The sequence below is a fragment of the Myzus persicae genome, unplaced genomic scaffold, assembly GCF_001856785.1.
Source record: "Myzus persicae strain clone G006 unplaced genomic scaffold, MPER_G0061.0, whole genome shotgun sequence".
In the NCBI taxonomy this organism is placed as follows: Eukaryota; Metazoa; Arthropoda; class Insecta; order Hemiptera; family Aphididae; genus Myzus; species Myzus persicae.
This window is the reverse complement of record NW_019103945.1, coordinates 460436-478241: the sequence shown is the minus strand read 5'-3', so window position 1 is coordinate 478241 and position 17806 is coordinate 460436. Positions and strand designations below refer to the sequence as shown.

The following is a 17806-nucleotide window of genomic DNA, read 5'->3' as shown; positions in this document are numbered from 1 at the left end:
AATGTCAAACTACCATAATTATTATATATTTATAATAAATATAATTTTTTCTCTGATATTTGTGTATTTTGATTGTTTTTTTAAAGCTATTTTATTAATATTTAGGTATAGTCAAAAATAATTGGCATCACTCAATACTTATAACAAAATGATAAATATTAAGAAAGTATGAAAAAATATTGATATTACTAATATTATTTACGTATTGTCTGTTATAACTATAGACCGTGTTTATATGGATTTTAAATTGTAAAATATGCAAAACAAAAAAATGATAAAACATGCATAAAAAATTTCTATTTCTATTTTGCAGCACTAATTATTTATTAATTCAATTTTAATATTTTTAAACGAAAAATAAAATATATAATGTAATACAGACATGCAAGAAAGTAATTTTTTTAATTATTATAATTTAATTTTTATTCATTAATACATTGCATACCGATTAAATACAATTTTATTAAACCTGACTAATTTAATTCTATGAAACGTAAAATATTTTTAGTATAAATCTATATTTTTTTTTCAAAACAGCTTCCTGGAACGTTAGTTGTATATTTGTAAGGTTTTTTGTTAAAATGTTCAAAAATATGCTGATATAATTATGATATTTAATCAATCAAGTAATGATTTTCGTGCACTCATTAATTGCATGTATATAATATAATGTATACATATATATTATGATGTTGAAAATGGCTACATGTGTTTTATGTTTTATGCAAAATTTGGACTTGAGTTAACTCTTGAATGAAAGATAATTTTGAGGTTACCTATATTGATAACTGAAATTATGTCATTTTATCTGACTAGTATTCAATTATTTAACTTGTTATAAACTATAATGTAAAATGTTCAGTCTAGTACTTTATTGAAAAATAATACATAGTTTTTTTCTTTATTAAAATGGCAGTATAAATTATTATAGCTGAAGGTTAATTTAAATTTGTATACACAATAATATGTTAATGGATAATTATTATTTGATTTCAATATTTAGTTTACAAAAATAATGTGAACAGATAAAATAAAGTAATTTCTATCATCATATATTAATAATGTTGGTGTTGACCAAAAGTTGTTCATTTTTTTAATGTTATGTAGCAGTCACTATATGTCTTTGAAATAATATTACTAAAAATTATTAATAATAGACTCCATTCTAATGACAAATTAAAATCTCTGAATCCTGATAGGAATATAGCTTGTTGAAATAGATCATAAGTTATTATTTACAAATTTTGAATATGTAATTTACATTAAAACCAGTTCAATTATCCACATTTATTTCAACTTTTATATTTCAATGTAGGTAATTGGCTGTTGACTATCATGTTAATGTTACAGGGTTATACTTATTATGAATATTTCATTAGATTATCAATAATTAATTATAAATGGTGATTATTTTCTTTTATGAGCTGTGAGTTTATAGCCTAAAATAAAAACTATTTAATAAAAAGTAATAACATAAGTTATTAACATATTAAATCAAATATAATAATTAATAAACACATTATTGCAATTATTCTTTAAAAACTACAATATTTTCAATTTATATCTTTTCAAATTTGCACTCAATCCTGAATCTTGATTCCCCAGGTTTCTAGATTGTGAAAAGGAAACATATTATAATTTACCATGTGTAAATAAATAGTATCATTACATCTAACAACAAAAATCTTTTACAATACTCAAATATGTACCTATTTAAAAAATATAATATTATATAATATTGATAGAATCATTATCAATTATGAATTAGGTACAAATTATACAATAAATAAATTTCAAAACAAAAAAAAACCAATAGTAGGAACTTTGATGAAGGTGTCCCAAAAAGTAGGCTTGTGTGAAGGAGCAGCAAGTTACAAAACAGTCATACAATATAAATTAAAACATAATTTAAAACAATATTAAACATAAATCCAAAATCCAAAATTATAATATTAAAAAATTACTAAATGCCAAGTTCAGTGTAACATATAAAATAAAACTTAATTCATAAAATATATAAATCTAAATTATTTACATAGTTTAAAAATGGTTTTTTATTATAAAAAATAGATTCATCAAGATTTAATCGTCTTATGAGACTAACATATTATGCACATAAATATTTTTTTCACCTAACAATTTCTTATTAACTGGTGTTTTAAGGTTTACTCCATGCTTTAATCTTGTGTGATAGTGATGTTTCGGTTTTCAACATTTTTATCAAAACAATAATATGAAAGAACACTAGAAGTATATGAACTAGATATATTTATTATTATTATATTTAAATCAATACATAAATCCGCAACATGATAACTATAGGGTTTTTCAATATAAATCACAAATTAATTGATTATTATTAAAGTTTATGCATATACATGCCAGTAGTTTTAACCCATACTACTGAACTACAACATAATATAGATTGAACTTGTACTTAAGATGTATTTACTATTATTAAAAAATTAATTTTAAGAATATCTCTTAAAAATAATATTAAATATTTACACTTTTTTACAATACCTACTTACAATTACTATATTTGTTTATGGTTTGGTTGCAATGGTAAATTGTTGTCAAAACTATTTTTCAAAATCTATGCTGTTACCTATATACCTAATGCTATTTTTAAGTTCAGAAATTGATGATCTGCGTGACTTATTACAAGCATTCGTTTTTGAGCTGTTTAATTTTGATTCAAATTTTTTTAATTTTATAGGTGAACTAATGGTTTAAATTGAGTTTCATAATTAATATATATTTTATAACGCACCCTTATTTGTAACACTTATAGATTATTAATGTTAAATTATCGATTATCCTACAGATGACCTAAAAAAGTACCAAAAATAACCAAAAAAAAATCAACCACCCAAAAACAAAATTACGATAACAAATTACCTAAACATTTTTTGGAGTAATTAAAAATGTATTTATTATTAAAAAAAATGAATTATCAGATTAATTGTACAATAGAATATATAAATATAATATTCGGTAAGCGTTTGCCTGTAAAAATAGTCAAAATATGTGCACATGTTAGCAATGAATTAATACAACAAAAACCTTCGATAATAGTACAAATATTTTTAAAGAAGTTAACATTGTTTCTGAAATCAAAAATTAAAGAACAAAATAACTATAATGAACAAAAATTACTTTTTATATGAAAATATGAACAAATTACTGGAGCAACTATAAGTAAAATGTAAAAATTCCAAATAAAGTTTTTATGTTCTGAATCAATAATGCATTTTTGAGCATGAAACAAATTTGAAGCTTAGTTAACATTAAATAGGAAAAAAATGCAAAAATTATCAACATCCTCTACAGAAAAAATATTGTTTAAAAAGTTAACTTATTTATTATTATATAGTATCTACTATCTAATTAATAATTATTACCTACTCAAACTAATATATATCAAATAGGTACCTAACCTATTATCTATGAACAAAATATAATAAATAAGCACCAATGAAATAACAATTACCTAAGTTACATTTATTTAAAAAAAATAATAGGTAGGTGCCTAATAATATTTTAATATAGCCTATAGCATTGATTTCTTAATATTTTGTATTGTATATTATAAAATCAATGCCTATAGGTAATATAGATATTATAGCCTATAGGAATTATAGGTACCCACTGCAGGTGTGATCAAAAACAAAAAAATAGTTTCGTAAGTTATTGTATAAGGAGATTTATTTAAAATGTTAGTTCTTATCATTTATTTATAGCTGCAGCTATATGGTTGTATATATTTATTGTAAATTAAAATTCGTTCAAAGTTCAACGAATGCATGTAACCGGCAATTTGATTCGAAACGGGGCGTATCTATGTTATGAAAAATAAAACAACACTGCTGCTATTCATTTATCATTAATTATCAATGACCATTCTCGAAATCACACGCGTCAGTTCAACACATATATGTAGTATGCACACACACAAGTTATATTATATATATATTATTATTAGTATCCACATCACACATTGTTATATTATGATACTGAATATTATTTTGTATTAATATTTAGCTTACATAATAGAAAATAGTCGGTGACTTGTATATACAGGGTGACTCACCAAGCATGTTCACCCTTTTTTTCTTCAATAATACAGTTATTCAAAATCTGATTATTTAAATTTTTAAATATATTTTAAGATACTATTTTTTAATTCTTGATATCTATTGGACTACTTAGGAGTGTTCTGTGGAGATACAAACTTCTGTTTTTTAAATGAGAACTATTCAACTATTTTTTTAACATTATATTTTTCTAAACTTGTTGATATTTCAAAATAAAAATTCGTACGATTAGTTTTTGAGTTATTTAACTTTAAGTTCTAAGGATATAAGGTCCATGTAGAAATGAGTTTTATAATATATGGTGGTTATGGCGATTTGAAAATTGTAGTCATTAATATTAACAATTTGTAAAAATGGCCCTAAGCATAGTAAATAATAGATTCAATTTCGAGTCTATTTTAAAACCATTTCTAAGGACTATTATCCGTAATAGTTAATACAAGCATTTTAATAACTAAGAAATTACTCATTCAAATTAAAAAAATTATCCACTAATTCATTTACACTTCACAGTTAAAGAGGGGGTTCTCTTTTGAAAAAAAAACAGAAGTTTTTACCACCACAGGACACTCCTCAAGTAGAACAAAAAAATTCAAAGATTTAAAAATATGGTCCGGGAAAATGTTTGAAAATTCCAAAAATCAGATTTTGAATAGATTCATTATTATTAAAGGAAAAAACGGAAGTGAGCATGCTTGGCGAATCACCCTGTATATACGCGATGGAACGTATAATAATATTAATATCAAGCGGAGCAGCGTCCGTAATAGAACGATCGGAGATGAATTCGTGTTCGGTATGACTGTTTGATTATGACATCTAATCACTTTGACCTCTAACTAGAGTTCATCGAAATCTGTTTGTTAAAAATAAATAATAATAATAATAGTGCCTAATGAAAAAAAAAAACGATGAACCGATTAAAGAAAAACAAGTCAATAACGACGGAGTGCTGTTGATTGGGTAGGTAGGTAGGTACTGTCATAATTATATGGCACATGCTGGGTGCATACACTTTTTTGAACAATAATAATATTGTATCATACATTTTATGAACAATAAATTGTCGTTTAATATTCGAATTGCAATTTGCTATGTATCGGCTGTCTAAACGGACTAAATGTAATGGACAGCAATAATTGTTTAAGACAATTTATTTTTATTTCATATAAAAGTTATTTAAAATTATTTTCACAGTATCTAATGGTTATTTAGAGCCTACAATATTGCATATACCGATTTGAATATTGAGAACTCGTTCGTACTGTACACTCCATTTATGTTCCTACTTTACACTCATTTAGGAAAAAAAAATGATTAAACACAGGTAGGTCTATACGAATGGCACAAGTAGATATTGTAAATTTAAAGATGTGAAACACATTTCATTTGCCGAAATGTTGGGTTATGGATTTATGGTTGGTTAATTTGACGACAGCGTAATTTATTAGGCAAGATAAATTGAATGGAGTCTATAATTTTCACAGAAATCGGTCAGCGGAAAAAAAAATTACAATAATATTAACATTATAACATTATGATAACATTATTATATAGGTAGTCACATTAAACTAATGCGTACTCTCAGTAATAGTTTTGTATATATTTTATATAATATTATTATTTATTACCATTATCACTGCCGCGTTGTAGCCTGTGACTAAAATAATTGAGTAGGCCACTGATTATTATAGAACAGTCATAGTCCTACCTCAAAATATAAGATAACATAATATTTTATTATTTGTTAAATAAATAGGCGTTATCCAACTGCGGAGTATGAACAGATGTTGTTGTGACACTAAATTTATGGATATATATATATTATAGGTATATACATTTGTTTTTCACATCGATTTATTATTTTAAGCTCTGACAGGTGACGATACGCTTTTGACATTATATTATAGTATTATACCACCTACGCGAGTCACAGCAGGCCACAGCTGCACTCGTCTGTTTGGTTTAGAAAACTATAAAGCTACAAATATAATCTAAGGGGACTTATTCATTATAACGCTTGCCATGATTACTGCCATTAAATAATATTATCATACTATGGATTGAAATTTAAACAACAAAATATATAGTTTATAATGCCATCATCACGGACTTACTATTATTGTAGAGACAGCAAAACGGCGCAGGATTGCAATCGACGGATATCCTACTCTAGTTTATTACGTAGTTGAGCATTTCTGGTTATTTGAATTACAAGTACCACAAAATAACTAAAATCGATATTTTTAATTTAATTAAAATAAAGTAAATTTAATTCAATTTTGTCAAGATATGAAATTCAAACAGGTATAAAAAATAATGATGAATTTTCGACATTTTTTAACTACTGTAAGAAAAATTAAGGAACTGTATAAAACTGTCAACATTCTTGACTAATAACCTAACTTTTACCATCATAAATCAAGAAAAAAATTTAACAATGTTAGCAAATTTCAACATTTCTATAACTACTATACATAAATAGCTTAAAAGTAATAAAATATTTTCAAAATTATATCAGTAATCCATAAAATACTAATATAAATATTTAGTGATTATTAAAAGCAAAATCAATTTTATCCAGAACTAAAGTTCTGTCCAAATTTCTATTTTTTCATATTTTGTTCGAAAAGTAGGTAGAAATTACTACTATAGAACTCCATACTTGTGATATCCTCAAATATGAAATTGATCAATTCGGTTCAGCAAACCGTGTTTTTGTTGTTCCTTCAAGCGATGTGAACCTGTATAGATTGGTATTGTGTTGTTGTAAAAATTATGCATACAATTTTATTTAACGATTAAATGCATAAGTTCTAAGGTCAAATACAGTTATTTGGAATTGATAATAAATTTATTCGCTGGTTTTTAACTTCTCGTTGAATAATAATTATATATTTACAGGAAGCTATAATACTATGTTTTTATTATAATTATTATTCTATATCCGTGATGGCATGAGCTATTGGGTGATCACAAAATAATTGCCTTTTAGGTAGGTACTTACGTACTTGTTAATTAGATTCATATAAAACAAGAAAATAATAGAAAAATAAAAGTATAGTTATATTCAGTGGTTTTCATAAAAAAATATTAGGGATTTACTAGTATTAAGGTGTTATAAATTATAGTTACCTAAATAAACCAAATAGATTGATACGCTTTATAATACACAGGCAATACAATCTAATATGTTTGGTAAGCCAGCTACATAAAATATAAAATTATAAGTTATATAGGTATGGAAATCTGTTATAATTTTAATATATAATATGTTGGCCCGACAATATATGATATATAGTTAGTACCTTAATAGAATATCTATATGCGAAGTAGGTAAGTGCTTACTACTTATAATATAATATATTATAAGTACGCAGGTTACACGGCTTACATTAAATGCAGTGCTCGACTTGGAAAAATTGATCAAAGTTAATCTACCTGTCCTTGAAAGTTTCAATCGAGGTTAGGCACTAATAGGCTCTCAGTGCTGGGTAAGGAGTGTTTGAGGGTGTTCATACTTTACCTATAACTCATTTTTTCAACTCTTTTAATTAGCTAGAGGATATAGCTCAAGTATTATACTGGTTTTTCGGTTTGCGAAAAAAGACAATTTTTTGTCTATCTAAATAGTTAGGAAATATGGTATTACATTTTTTACAAATACCTCTAATATTTATTAAAAAATACAAATATTTGGCCTGGATAACGTCGGTCGAGACAGTAAATTGTATAAATTGTATGGCAGTATAAGTAGATGTTACAATGATGATGTAGGCACCCAGATACATTGTGTTATATTATGAACAAAATAAATATAAGTATTCGTTTTTGGAGTGTTCAATAATATTATTGTTCATTATTATCTAAAACTTTGTAATCGTAAACAAATTGAATTGATTTTTAAATTTTTTCGTATATCCTAGACCCTAGGTTCAGTCTACATTGTTTTGTTTAAAATGAAAAAAACGTTTAAACTTTAAAGTAATACGTTTCGTCACAACTGTGTAAGATAATGCAATTACTACAGCGTTACTGCAAAAGTAATTTCGTTACAGTAATTTGTAATTTGTGTTACGTAATACTACCCAATACTGCAGGTACCCATCTAACTAGCATAAAAAAGTACATAAGTACCTACTCACCAGTTACCTTATATAGGTAGGTACACGAAAGTGGGAACAAGTACCTAATAAGTAATATAAGTAGTAACCTACTTAAGTGCCTATGACCTATCTGAAAAGTAATAAGTAACAACACTTTAATTATATACGAGTCGTAGTTACCTCCACGTATATATAATAGTAAAAACTTTTGATTTAGCGAGGAAATCAGTAAAAAAAAAACCCTCACAAAAAATGTTAATGTACCTAACCTATTCATCACGTCCTAAAGAAATTAAATGATTTTAATTTTAGGTGAAACATAGCAAACACCCCAAACCCAAAGGCTTATAGTTACGTAGATAAATTATTTATCTTCCTATGGATCGTGATAAAACGAAGGTATACCTACCTACATACTTAATGAAGATTGACACTATATATTTCATAATTGTATGCTACAATAATTAAATTATAAAACACAATTTAATTTTAATTTTTACCAATTATTCGTTTATTACTTGTTCGACAATATTAGCAGTGACAGGAATCCTTAAAATGCAGAATGGTTTTACTATTATCGACTTAACGAGTTACTTTTTATTTGAATCAAAAAACCTACAATAGTTGGTTTTCATTTTGTCACCGATATTTTGCAATTCAGAATTATGTTTTCCCAGTGTAACAAAATGTATCCATTGGTGATTGTTCATATTTTGTTATAATATCTTGTGTATAATTTTTTCATACCCGCAATTCTTAGGTGTAGGTGTGGTCGATAATCGATATGTATAATTATAGTGAACATTTGATAATGACTCAATTCCAAAACTTTCACGCCAATCTAAAAAATTCGGACGGAGCCCGTCACTACAACCTAGGAAAAAAAACACAAAACAGACGTCTGCGACCTCGACTCCCCCAGGACATTCTCCTAACGGATAGCGAAGATTCATCAGAAGACCCATAACAGAACACACTTACACTTTATATGTATATCTATAATTTTACTCAACTGTATCAATGTAAAAAATTATGTACTTTGTATAATCCAACCCACTGTTAAAAAAAAAAAAATAATACTTGTAATAGCACCCAGTGTGCTGAAACATTTTAAAGTTAAGTAAATAAAAAAAAAAATTATAGTGAACATTTATACCAATATATTCGTTAAACATATCTTGGTCCTTGGGTACACTAACTACAATGTTTGCATGAAAAAAAACTGGATTAAAATATAAAAGTAGAAAAAAATATTTTTTTATCCCTTTGCAGTTTGCCCGTTATGATTCATTTTGATACATTTTGTTACACTGGGAAAACATAATTCTGAATTGCAAAATATCGGTGACAAAATGAAAACCAACTATTGTAGGTTTTTTGATTCAAATAAAAAGTAACTCGTTAAGTTACTATCATACACTCAAAACTCACAAATAGTAGGTAACACACTTAGTTAGGTACAACTAAAAGTAGGTAGGTACCTAGTACCTACCTAACAGTCACAAAGTTACTGATTTTAGTAACTTTGTAACTAATTAGGTACCTACCTACTGCTCAGCTTTGTAGTTAAGGTACCTCGCGCGAGTCGCATCTTCCTAATAAGTAATAATAGTTTAAATGTAATGGTTGGGTACTTGGGTATAAAATGTGTCAATTTCAGATGTTTGAATACAATTCAAGTTTCAAACAACTCGTTTGTCGACAAGCTGTTATTTTGCACATAGTTATATCTATATTTGTTCCATTTGTTTCGAGCACGGTTATCTAATCTATACTATATAGCAGACAATCATAGTTCCGAAACATTAGACCGACGAAATTATGAATTTACGAAAACAAACACAAAAACTAACATATTTTCATATTGGTCACGGTATTTGATTATTTAAATTACCTCGATAGCTGTGTAGATATAGTTATTATTAATTATTCAATTTTATTGTATAGGTACCTATATTATAGATGTTAGACAACTTCTGTCGACTTGGGTGAAATACCTACTTTTAAAAAGTGCTTTGAATAAAAAACCTACCTACTCAAATGTTCTATGTTACCTTTGTTTTAAATTTTCAAACCTTAGCTATAAAAGTTGAACGTTTTAAACATTTTTAACCACTAAATAATTTGTACATTTTCAATTTAATGAATTTTGACAACATTTTTGAATTTTAAGCGGTTATAAAACAAATGGCACCTATGTATTTGTAGTATTGACAAATTTTACTAATACTGATCAGTGAGATTTTTTAAATAACAAGTGTCTAAGTTATTAAAATTCAATTAATATTAGCTTGTACGCAGGTTTTGTAAAATGTACTTTTGTTTTGTATGCAAATTAGTTATGTTAGTAATATAGTACCAACATTTGAAATAAATTAAGTAAATCATGAGCAAAATGATCAGTTTTGGATTTTATAGTTGTGATCTGGGGCTGACCTACAGAACTAAAATCCTACAAAAGCACTTCACTGATTTTTCAGTGTATATAATCTAAAATCCTTAATCCATACTATAAATAGGTAGGTATAATATAACTATAGCCCCATAATAGGTAGGTAATACTCTGCGCTAAATAATAATAATTATTATTGTTTTTCACTTTTTCATCTATAAATACAATATTATTGCATAAAAAAATTTAAAAATAAGTATGATATGAATAAAATATAAATAAAATAATAATATTATTATTATAGATACAATGAATATGTTTCTGCCAAAGAATAGGTTTCACAGGTGTCTATACTATGGTATTGTTAGTTGTTTAGTATACCTAACTATTTTTGATTAGAATATTAGTCATCATTTTTTCATTTTTAACTATTAAGTAAGTTGGTACCAACTACTTGCTTTATACTTACACATTTATATGTTTGTGGTATATTTGTATTATTCATTAAAATGTTTAAAAGCAGGTTTCTATTAGAAAAAATTGTATATGTTTAAATTTGTAAAAAAAAATTATATTGGAGTAGAGGCTATCAGTAAAATAAAGGAGTTATGTATAGGCAATTATTTAAGCTTGTGTTAAATCATGACTTTTGTACTTGTGAAAAGTAATTGAACATGTTTGAATTCCCTAGTTAATGTTAATATTCCAGGTATTCGAGATATCGGTGTACTTAGAATGTTTTGTTGGATCATTGACCCTTGTTGTAACAAAATTTACCAAATTATTGTTTGTACATAATTAAAATAACACCTGCAAGTTTACTACACAGATATCATCATTATATTATATATCTAGGTACCTATTACATTAATTTTCTTTTATTCATAGCTCAAAAAAAAGGCTTGGATTTTATTGCATTTGATAATTATAAAAGGATATGGATAAAAATTGCAGAGTGAGCCATAAATTTAATTGACTCAGCAGATCACTAGACACTAAATATGCAATATTATAAAGCTATTTTTTGCATATTAAATATACTTTATTTTACATTTTCATAGCTATGTTAGCTGATATGCTTACCATAATGATTTATTTTGTATTTTCATAACCTTCCTTAACTACCTCATTTTTTTAAATTTGTTACTGTGTTTATTTTTTTTTCGAGCAATATTATTAAAAATTAAATAGGTATATTGTTAAGTGTCATTTATTGGAATATTAACTACGAAAATAAATATAGTTAATTTAATTTAATTTATGTATGAACTATAGACCAATGGGTCAGCAAGTAATTTCCATGGGGCCTGGAAGATTAAAATAATAAAAAAACGAGGTCAAGAGAAAAAAAATATTCATATTTTTATAACACACATATGAAGACAAAAAAAAAATGTTTTTGTATAAAATAGTGTAAACAATAGTTGTTAAAAATTTCAGACATTTGATGAAACTTTGAGTTCATTTTAGCATTATTATTATACTAACTGAGCCAAAATATATTTGATTGAATTTTTACTGATTCAACATATTTTGCAATTGTTGTAATAGAGAAAATGTCTAAAATGTTTTCTCTCAATCATGACCCCTTATTATTAATTTGTAAAATAAAGTCTTAATAGAAAATATAATATAACAACATTGAAACTTTCACTCAAATCATAAAAAATATATGATATTAAATTATAGGCCTCGCTAGCTGAGGACACTTCACTCAAAAAATTAGTGATATAGTAGTTAATAATAAAATTACCAATAATCAATATTATGTTCATGATAAGCTGAATTAATAATTCTTAACTATAAGACACCCAAACATAATTTTTTAATATTAAATTATCCATTTTTAATAATATCAATTTATAAAATTAACACGTTCTTTTATGTTAAATAGTATTTATGATTAATCAGTATATTTTCAAAATAATACAATCTTTATCTAGGTACATAAAAAAAAAAAATTAAATTCTATAAAGTTTAAATTTCATATTTCATAAACTATTTAATATGTATATAATATAAGCAATACTATAGTTCTATTAAACCAATTTATTTCATATTGTATGGAACTAATTACATTTAATATTGTGAAGGGACAACAAAATAATGTTTCCTGTTTACTTAAAATTGTTTATTAACTTACCGACAACAGTAATACAAACAAATTAAACTTCTTTAACATATTAACTGTTTAACAATAGTAGTAGAATATGTATATAAATAATAACATAATGTATCTGTTATAATTTCATATAATGATAAAGCACTAAATAAAAATATTATTATTATGTCATAGTAATAAACTGTGTAACAATTATTATTTACCTATGGTAATACACGTTTAAACTTAGCAGTACTATTACAAATAATAAATACCTAGAAAAATAATGCACAGATCAAAAAACAAGTAGAAAAAAAAATTATAAAATAATAAATTGATGTGGGTACAATAGCAATAATAAAATTCATTTCGGCCAATATTATCATCAATTCAATCATATTAAAATGTAAATATTATTTATTATTTATATATAAAATGAACATAAAATGACTAGCCTAAATATCAATAAATATATTTAATCATACCAAACATACTGAATGGATTATAAATTAAAAATATGACAATATGATACAATAAATATTATCCTTGATATTAATCAGTATGTAAATAATTTTGGATCAGAATATTGGGAAATGATTAAAATACGTTTAACGGTTTTGTTAGATTAACACCTAGTTTCATACAATCCACTTCGCCCAATATAACGAACCCATTTGACGACATCATGATCAGAATAATTCAATTTTGGCTCGAAAACTTTTAAATATCTGACTTTGAATCCAGAAGGAGCAAATGGTACCTCAAAATTCATAGAAATTGGCGGTCTAGTCCATTTTTTCTTTGTGTCAGTCTCCAAAAGATCAATTTCAGCTGAGAGCTGTGTTTCTTTCATGCCCGCCATCCTCTTGATTTTCCACACAATTGCGTTATCTGAAGCCTTGTACTTGGCTTTGCCTTTTAGGCATAACAATTGAACTCCAGCAGTATTCAAGGGAGTGGGAATCTTGACTTCTATTTTCTGTCCCAACAAGGAGGGTTTGAAATTGGACTTCAACACAGCTTTCACTTCCATACGAGTACGCCCCACTTCTCTCACCAACGGTATAACCCTGAACGGCAATGATATATCTTTGGTAGTACGGTAACGCATCAACTCAAATTCACCGTCGGGCGGAATGAAGCTTATGGAATGTTCGGTTTCAAATTTTGAAAGTTTTACACACTGATGAAATTGACAGTCATCGATAACAACAACCGGCTTGCCAGAGGCCGTCCTCGAGCCCGTGTCATCAAGTATCTTGGTGCCCTTGGACTCCATGACGATCTTATCATTGATGCCGAACTTGCACTCGGGCATGCCGCTCAGGTAGGACTTCATGAGTATGCGGCCGGCAACGTGCGCGGACAGCACCTGTCCCTGGGGCGACATGAGCAGGTTGACATACTCGAGGACGTCGAGGAACAGCTCGTTGCGGCGGTACTTGATGCCCTCGCGCCGCCACCCGATCTGGCCAGTGACCTGGGACGTGATCTGCATCTGCTCCTCCTTGCTCTGCGACTTGACGCCCGTCTGCGTGATGAACGTCTTGAGCACGCCCGTGTCGCAGTTCTGCGGGTAGCCGAAGTCGAGTATCTCGTCGAGCAGCTCGTAGATGAGCACAAAGTTGTTCTTGATGTTCTCCTCGTTGATCTTGCCGAAGTACGACTGCATGACCTGCGTGAACCGTATGAGGAACTCGAACACCATGGCACCGTTGACGTTCTGCTTGGTGACGGCGGCCAGCCAGATGTTGGCCCGGCGGATGTGGAAGAACGACGTGCGCGCGATGTTGGTGACCGGCGAACGGACCTGCTGGCGAGCGTGTATGACGTTCACGCGGAACGCGTCCACGGCGTTGCGGCCGATGTCGTCGCGGTACACCCGCGATATGAGCACCTCGCCCTTGTGGTTGTACATGAACAGACCGCCGATCATGGCGACGCCTGTGGCCGGATACCTGTCGCCGGGGAGTACTTGCGGTGTTCACGGGGCGGGCGGCACGGAAAACTCTCGAGGGTAGGTCGTCGTACCGAGCGGGGGGCGCGTCAAGTGTGAACCGGAAGGGTCGTTGACTCGACGGTGTGACGAGATCCGCGGGAATGGAGACGCGGCGTTGGGGGTGTCGACGCGTTTCAGTCGGTCTGCTTCCTACTGGCCGCCGTCCGCTCCGCTCGGAACTATCGATCTATTGATCGTGTACTCGTGCGTGCGCGGCGACTCGACGTTTCCGTTATCAGCGCGCCTTGCTATCGCTCGCCTCCCCTGGGACACGACGTCGTGGAAGAAACGCGGTACGATACGTCTCGATACTACCGGCCCGCAGCAGCTTGCAGCAGCTGCTAGGGCGGTCGGTATCGGTTATCGTACCGTTGACCACGACGGTGACGGCGACTACGACGAATGCCGTTTACTCCGAATGTTGTGCTATCAGTTGTAGTTGTCTATGGCGAACGTGGTAGAAGTATCGAATGTGATAGCATTCGCGTTCAAGCCGTTTAAAAGAGTTTAAAAGAGTTTAAAAGAGTCACAAACTCACAAATCGGACGCAAAAAATTTATTTATTTTCATTTTGAAAGTTCAACTCTTGGAATTATGCTGTGGGCGTAACGTTTAAAAAAATTGAAATAATTAAAAAAATACGAGTGTCGTCATTGTTGGTTCGCGGTAATTGCCCTTCTTATAAGTGTACAATAATATTATGTTACCTACTCCTTTTTTTGTAAAGAAAACGTTAGTGGAAACAGAATTTTTCTCCAGTGTTTAGGTTTTCTTGAAATATTTAAAATGTATATCGAAATAAATCGACACGATCCATTACGGGCGTGGATGATTAAAAACCATCCGTCCAAACCAAACCAAAAGTCCATCCTTAGGAGTAGTTATGCTTATAAATAATCAAATTTATTCTGTTTTGTATGACTTAATGCTGTACACGTTAGAAATGAAAATAATGCTTACCCTACATCCAAGCAACTATTGAATACTGGATTCATCGATTTTATATTATTTTTAAAATAATGAAAAAGGTTAATTCATTTTTAATTATTAAAAACATAATAAATAAAAATCGACATTTTTTTTTTGGTGTGTATAGAAAAGAAAACTTGAAGTTGTATTACCTTCTCTAGTGTATGGATCTGAAGTTGAAGAAAGGGTTGAACAGAACAAACCATCAGTGTGGTAATATTCAAAAAGTCAGTAAAATATTAATAAGTTACAAATATAGTAAATTATAGTTTTCCGTTTAGTTTTGGACCGTCGCGTTGCTACAGTGGATGATTTGCCTGTGTACCAGTCTACAGCCTGTCAAACTAAGAAAAATAGTCAAACTTGCTGAAAAATATGCATAGTCGACATTAGTCGATACATACTGCCAAAGAAAATTTAATAAAAGTAATTATTAAAATTATAACTAAGAGAATGTTGTGTGTTGTCTCTGTCTAACTAGCACATAATATACTAAAATCTACGTTCAGCAGATCCAATTTTGAGTGGTTAGCTTTAATATTAGGGTGAATTGACCTATTATCAAAATTAAAGATAAGGGTATTATCCGTGTTCTCTTGTTAGATTTTAAAGATATTTTGATTTTTAAGTGAGTTATAAGTAGGGCTGAGGACTTCTAATTGTTTCACATTTGTCCAGAAAAACCTGTACATCGTGAGTGATGTATAAATATGTTTTATTGCACGAGAATATTACAATTAAAATTATTTGAGTATACTGGACAATTATTTTTTGATATTTATTGTGTTCCTAATGTCGACCTATGATATATAATTTTAATTTGTTATTGTTGGTTCAATTCACTATCTGACCGGTAACAATGCAACACTGAGTTGTGTAGGAAGTAAACTTCAGTTTTCCATCATAATTTATACTATACTGTTGTTTGGTTATCTTGCAATTAATTTTTTTCCATAAATTAATTGAAATATCAAATTTTGTACTTATTTGTTTTTGCATAGATATTAGAATTTAGGTACCATACAATATTTTTATACATTGCATTTTTTTTAGAGCCTATTTCAAGTGCACATTATTTGTTTTTAAATTCATAAGTGTGTATTTATTTTGAGTACTAGAACTCTACAGCCCTAGTAATGGGTGTGTAAATATTAATATTTAAAAATGCTCATAATTCACTAAAATTTTTAATATTTTATCATTCAAAAAATATGATTTTTATATTTTAGTATTTTAAATAGGTTGATTCACTTTAATATTTAAGCTTACTACACAAAATTGTACTGCTGAACGTACATCTTGGTATGTTATGCGTTAATGAACGGAGACAACATAGGTGTTATCTGGTTCAACATTCTCTTAAACAATGCAACTGATACATTATTAATCTGCTGAAAATAGCTTCTTAAGGTAATTAGTCATTGTCAAAACTCAACGGTTTCAATTTTTAATATCCCGGATTGGAAGATAATTTTACCATGTAAATCAAATACAATTTATTATTTAATATAAATTGATATTGAAAAGCTAATTTTTAAAACTGGTATAACAATTTTACAGTACAAGAATTAAAACCTATGGATAATCAAGATACATCAACACCTGCCATGATTCCTTATACATGGTTTAGTGGCCTATGTTCGGTACATTAGATTAACCAATTTTTCATTAAATCTAACATAAGCCACCTAAAGATATGCTGAAAAGTAAGAATACACTTAATAAAATGTTTAGACATATAATAATGGTTAATCTAAATTTATTTTCACTATATATATTTAATATTTTTGTTTCTTTATTTTTTAGGGAATAAGAAAGAAAAGGAAAGTGCCATAGAAAATAGTAGAAAATTAATACAATAGTGTTAAAACAGTTTGATATCCACGGGTATTTCCTTTATTACTAATGACCGGATTTTTATGCAAATTCATATTCTTCTACAATTCACCTAGAATTATTTTGATTCAAAATGTTGACTTTTTGTAATGTGTAGATTCTATGGTTACATTTAAAAAAAGAATATTTTTGCACATTCGGGTAAAAATGACTATAAATTGCATAAAAGTTGCATTTTTTTATTAATAGTTGATGGTTTTTGTTTTTTTTTTGATTTTTTGCTCTGATTCTCAAAATATATTTTCA

At 28.5% G+C, this 17806-nt stretch overlaps 1 protein-coding gene and 1 long non-coding RNA gene across 2 annotated transcripts; one reads left to right on the top strand and one right to left on the bottom strand.

Moving 5' to 3' along the window:
• Nucleotides 1–4836: 4836 nt before the first annotated feature.
• LOC111036726 lies at nt 4837–17557 on the top strand. The gene is made up of 6 exons (XR_002604797.1): nt 4837–4893; nt 15792–15877; nt 15946–16090; nt 17066–17144; nt 17225–17370; nt 17471–17557. It is a non-coding gene; the product is annotated as an uncharacterized LOC111036726 (long non-coding RNA).
• LOC111036725 (AP-2 complex subunit mu) lies at nt 13174–14948 on the bottom strand. The gene has a single exon (XM_022318860.1). It carries the CDS (start codon nt 14630–14632, stop codon nt 13322–13324), a length of 1311 nt encoding a protein of 436 aa, XP_022174552.1. The 5' UTR covers nt 14633–14948; the 3' UTR covers nt 13174–13321.
• Nucleotides 17558–17806: the final 249 nt, after the last annotated feature.